The 6,000-nt window shown below is 40.6% G+C and overlaps 1 protein-coding gene across 1 annotated transcript in view; it reads left to right on the top strand.

Annotated features, from left to right (window-relative positions):
• The window catches only part of KIF13B (kinesin family member 13B), a 194,240-nt gene that overhangs the window by 86,576 nt on the left and 101,664 nt on the right, over window positions 1–6,000 (top strand). The window contains exons 13-14 of the mRNA XM_014592710.2: window positions 2,335–2,547; window positions 4,020–4,130. Of these exons, the coding sequence (XP_014448196.1) occupies window positions 2,335–2,547; window positions 4,020–4,130 (324 nt within the window). The remainder of the gene's footprint in view (window positions 1–2,334; window positions 2,548–4,019; window positions 4,131–6,000) is intronic.

Here is a 6,000-nt window from a genome sequence, read left to right as displayed (position 1 = left end):
CTGAACCTCTCTGTCACAGTGATGTGGTGGGTAGCCTGGGAGGTGTTGAAATCTTACTGGATTTGAAGGCAGAATAGAATGGGGCTAGAATATTGTTCCAGTGACTAGTTCTGGATTTTCAGGCAGGGTATTATACCTCCTTTGTTGGAACAAACCTCTTGTTTCTCATTGGTAAAATGGGGCTGCTAATAATCATCTTCACAAAAGGCTGAGAACTGAGTAACATGTATGCACACAGAGTGTGTAAATCTAGGATTGTTCTAACAAATTGTAGATAAATGGAAACTGAAAAAACTTTACTCTGTACCTTTAAAAGTAAAAGCTGATCCAAAACAGAGTTATCTTCCTTTTGAGTCAATGAACTTTCCATTACTGGCCTATTGCAAGGTTTTCTCTGATCTTGAGGATTCAGTGGTACTCTACTACTGGAAGAGGGTGTTGAATTTTTTTTTTTTTTTTTGATAATTCACAGCTTAGGATGGCATATTGATATATGACTATCTACTGCTCTGTAACAGATTACTTCCCCTACCCCCACAACTAGCTGCAAACAACAGTCATTTATTCTCTCTCAGTTTCTAGAGGTCAGGATTCTGGTTTGGCTTAAATAAGTGGTTCTTACTGGGGTCAGCCACATGACTACAGTCAGAGGGCCAGCTGGGGCTGCAGTCGTTCCAAGGCATAATTTGGGAGTATGGAGGGAGTGTCCGCTCATTTATGACCTTGTTGGCAGCTTCAGAAAATCTGCTTCTGTCTCAGTCCTGTTGCTCTCTTCTTGGGCTACCTCACCTCGTGGCATCTGGTTTCCTCCAGAGCAGAAGAAAATGTCCAAGACAAAAGCCACCATTGTCCTTTAATTTAATCTCAGAAGTGACTTGCCCTCCCGTCTCCTGTGTTCTCTTGATTAGAGGCAGGCCAATAAGTCCTGACCAGGGACCAGCAGGTGGCATAGTGGTTAAGGTGCTGGACTCCCACATAGCCAACTATGGTTCAAGTCCTGGACCCTGCGGTTTGAAACTCACGCATATGTGTACATGCTCAAAATTCTGAGAGAATGGAAGAGAATGGATTACGGTGTGGCCATCCCCCTTGGGGTGTGAGTTTTCACTTTCTGTCTCTCTCCCAGTGAGTCCACATGCCCTATAACAAAAATATCTCTCTCTTAAAAAAACCTCCTGACCAACTTCAGGGAAGGGGCTAATCCTAGGGTATTCATACCAGGAGGTAAGGATAACTGGGGACTATTTTAGAGGCCACCTTCCATAGGTAGATGGCAGATAGCTGCGTCTGTGTTGTTAAGTTGAGCAGCGTAGACTTGGTGGTTCACCTAATTTTGTAAATCTGACTTATATCACCATTTTTAATGTTCTGAAGGGAAAGTAGTTTTTATTTTATTTTCCATTCATTGGGGCCAGTTCTAAAGCTCATCATACTATACTTACCAGTTTTGGTATAATTTAGAAGATGAGTATCTTCTCAGTAGCTTTGGAAGCTGTTCTGTAGAATATGAAACCTCTTTTTTTCCTGCTATCAGGAGGAAGAAAATGAAGTTCCTTCAACATACCTTCTGTTTCCTAAGGCTGAATTGTACTTATGTTTTTAAAACTTTACAAGGTGCTTGTTAGCTAGTAGCAGAGGTCCCAAGTGCACAGCCTCATGGAGATTATACGTGTTCACGCCTCCATCAGATGTTCAGTAATATCACTCTGAAGTTCTTCTAGGGAAGGTTTTGTAGGCATTTAAGCAATCCATTTTATTCTGAATGTCTGGCTCACTTACTGTGTCAAGTTGCTTATTAAATAGAAAACATTGACTTAGAATTAGTTTTTATTAAATTGAAATAAATGTGGGCTTCATTGTATTTCTCTGTCCTTCATCAAAACCAGTGCCCCCCTCCTTCTTTTTAAAAATAAAAGTGGCTTTGCAGAAAAGAAACCGCACAGGACTTGAGTAGGTATACCTGCATTGTAGCCCAAGCTTTGTCCTTAAATGTGTGTTTGACTTTAGAGGTCTTTCATCATTTTGGACTTCAACTTTCTCATATGATGTCTTCTTCCAACTTTATAAAAAAGTTTTTTGCTGTAGTGCATGTGTGCATGTAGAAATGAGACAGACAGAGAGAAATCACCCCCTCACGCACACACAGGAAGGGTGGCCACATCTTAATCCCTTCTTCATTCTCCCCTCAGAATTCTGGTCATGCACACACAATGTGCCCAAATCAGATTTGAACCATACTGTTGGCAATATGGGATCTAGTGCCTCAACCACCACACCACCAGTTGATCTTCTTCCAACCTTAAATCTCTACACCGTCTTTATTTCCTTCTGTAGGATAGCCTTGGGGGTAACAGCAAGACAGCGATGGTGGCTACTGTGAGTCCAGCAGCTGATAACTATGATGAGACCCTCTCAACTCTGCGTTACGCTGATCGAGCCAAGCACATCGTTAACCACGCTGTGGTAAATGAGGATCCTAACGCTCGGATCATCCGGGATCTCCGGGAAGAGGTTGAGAAACTCCGAGAGCAGCTCACCAAAGCGGAGGTATGAGGCACAGCTGAGCGGTGCTGGGAGTGACCGGGAAGACCTAGTTGAGCTGGAGCTGGCGTCTCTGCCCCTTTGGCTTATGTGAGGAGTACTCAGAATGTTTGAATTTCCTTCAGGAAGAGAAATTTGAGGCGAATAATAAGTAAAATTGTCATATTTGAGATTTAGTGACTTTTTACAGGCCTTAAAGGGTCAAATAGGGGGAGAGAATAAAGGGAATTAAGAAAATTTTTCTTTCCATTTCTGTCCAGGCAGAAGTTAAGAGAGAAAGGGTATAATAGAATAGGGAGAGACAGAGGGAGCGGAGTGTATGTAATTTAATTCTAGTGCAGAAAGTGCTGAAGACTGCACCTTGACCAATTAGAAGAGGAATCACGCAGATTCGTGTTGTGTCTTTCATTTGCTAACTGGTAGAAGTTACAGTGAAAATCTTGAGGTCTTCCACAGTTTTTTTTTCTCTTTTCCACATGGGAATCTAGCACCTCAACCACCATGCCACCTGCTGGCTCTCTCCCATCTAACAATCTAGCTTTTCCTTGTTATGGGTTCATTATGTTTCTAAGGTGATAAAACCTATTGGGTCATCAAAAAAGTCATGATGCATCTTTGCATAGGTAAAGATAGAAAAATACGTCATGACTTATCTGACAACTCAATATTTTACAACGGAAGCAAACGTGTAGTGGTACTCTTTTCAGTTGTCTCCTTTATATTCTCTAGTTGATGGTGTTTGTTTCATTAAAACCTACACAGTTCTAACCTACAAGTGCTCAGAAGTGGGGGAAATACCAGATTCAGGATTCCTACCTGAGTTATCATTTCTTTTTCCACAGTTACCCAACCTTAGGAGACCTTTCTCAGGGCAGATACCATAGCCCTTTTTTTTCTCAGCACCTGTTTCCTGGTAGTAAAGCAGTCAAATACAGAGTTAAGACAGTTCTCCTGGTTATGTTTTTGCCTGTTGAATGTCATCCTGTTTTTATAGGGATAATTTTACAGTTCATTAAGACTCCTTGGAAATTGGTTTTATTTCCCTGGTATTAATAATGTCATCCAGTTTGCAGTATGTACACAGTCTGTATTTGAATAAATTCCTCACGTCATCAATAAAGACTAGAATGACTCACGTCTGAGCCTAGATGATCGTCTATTAGAATGTAAAGACTAAGCCTTTAATAAGCCTAATGTTATGTTTTTAAACATAATTAGATCTTCACTCTAGGTGGGAGGAAGAGGAAAAGGTTAAATCTTCCCTTTTAGGCTGCTTTGGGGAACTTGAATTCGTGGCCCTCACGCAGTCTAGGTGCTGGGATCGGCGATGGTCCCTTGTTATGTTTTGGGTAGATTCAGACTCGGCACACTGTGGAGCTGAGAGGAGCCAGGTTGTTGCTTTCATCCTTTCAGAGTTAGCAAATTCTTTTTCCAGGACATCGTCCAGACATTTCATGAAGTAAACATTTTGCTTGCAGGCAATGAAATCTCCAGAGCTCAAAGACAGGCTGGAAGAATCTGAGAAGCTAATCCAGGAAATGACCGTGACCTGGGAAGAGAAGTTAAGGAAAACCGAGGAGATCGCACAGGTTCGTGTTTCCTGATTAAGAGTGAAACCTCGTGGCAGTTTGCATCGTGGGACACAGATGGCAGTTTGGGCTGTTACGAGTCTTGGTTTTGTTGCTGGCAAATCTGTTAGCATCACTAATAGGCATCTAGATCCAAGAGAATCTTTATAACATTAATTTGAAGGATAAAGAAAGCATAATTGAAATAGATTATTATGTAAAAAATAATTCTTCAGTGTTAGTAAACATGATTTTTTTTTTTTAAACTCTGAACCCTATATTGTATTCACTATTGGGTTGTCTGGAAAGTCATGGTATATTTTTCTGTTTTTCTTTATAAAAATGTGTCATGGCTCAATACTTTGGAAACCTTAGGAACTTACTAAGATTATATAATTACTAGTAGGAAATGAGCTTCTTACTTTCATGTGACAACTCAGTAAAAGTAATATGAAATACCTAAGTCCAAGGGACACTCTCTCATTAGAAAACTTACTGTAGTTAGTTTTGTGAAATCTTAGGGTGGGAACATTAGTATTAGCCTAGGAAGATTTATTCAAGTAAAGCATTGGGAGAAAAATGCCCAAAAGTCTAATTATCTACTTAAAATACTTACTCTCCGGCTTTCCTCTTACATGGTTATCAGCCTCTGTTTTAGACATGTGTGATAGCGTGGAGCTCAGAACCCCGTCCAGCAGCCTTGTCACGATTGGACAATTACTGTAATAGCTCTGTCATTGAGATCACTTAGTCTTTCATTTCCACTCGTTGGCCCTAGTTTGCTCGTCTATAGCTGAGGGACTAAGTGTCCCATCTGTGTGCAGTAACTGATGATAGCAGTAATAGCCCACCTTTATTGGGTACGCCGAGTATCCAGTCCTGTGCTAAGCACTTTTTAACTACCATCTTTTACCTATTCCTGTCACTAGCCCTACTCGACAGGACTGTTATTACCTAATATGATTGTTCAGTTACTTTAAGTCACTTCATTGGCTTTCTTTTTCTTTATCTTTTTATTTATTTATTTATTTTAATTTTAAGGTGTGTGTGTGCTAATCAGAAAGAGAGAGAGAGGTGAGAAATCACTGCCCAAAGGGGACAGCCACATTGCAGTCCCCTGTCCTTCAGTCTCCTTTTGGGATTTTGCACATGCACGCACATGTGCCCAGTATGGTTTCCAAACTGGGACTGGGACTCAAATCATGTAGCCAGCACTGTGGGATCCATTGCCTTAACTTCTATGCTACCTGCTGGCCCATCCCTTCCTTTTCTAAGTTAAAAATACCTGAATGTTTTTAGGTGTTCCTTGTATTAGAGAATAAATAGCGCTTGTTTCATCCTTTGTTACCCAGTAGATCGCATCTTTAAATGTGCTGTCCACATCAATTTACATATCACATGTTGTAGGATGGTACTGCTGTTATTTAGCCTTATGTTTATGTTATTACAGGCTAGAATTTAGTTTGATTTTTTATTACAGGCTAGAATTTAGTTTGATTTGTAAATAACAAGTAATTCTTTAATAAATAAATAGAATGAGACCATAAGTGAGGGTGTAATTGATCTCTCATAGCATGAACTCTTTTTCATAAATTATAAGTCATCATCAGAGTCGTCCACTTTGGAGCTACTTTATGTGCTCCTTTTTGAGCTACTCTAAAAGCAAAATACTGATTTTGAAGTGCTGTTGAGCTCAGAGCAGGCTAGGTCGGAGGAAGGTCACGGGCCTCCAGAAGTGTACCTTTGGCATTAGTCCTCCTCTCCTCTCGGGGCCAGGTTGAAGCCTGATGAACCTTACTGAGGGAGTTTGGACTTCAGCCCAGCTGGAGAGTTGCTGAAGATGTCAAGTGGGAGAGTTTATTGAAATCTTTACTTTTTAGAAAGATCACAG

Source organism: Tupaia chinensis, unplaced genomic scaffold, assembly GCF_000334495.1.
Source record: "Tupaia chinensis unplaced genomic scaffold, TupChi_1.0 Scaffold138390_1, whole genome shotgun sequence".
NCBI classification, from domain to species: domain Eukaryota; kingdom Metazoa; phylum Chordata; class Mammalia; order Scandentia; family Tupaiidae; genus Tupaia; species Tupaia belangeri.
Note: the sequence above shows the minus strand (reverse complement) of the source record. Positions and strands in the feature narration are given on the sequence as shown.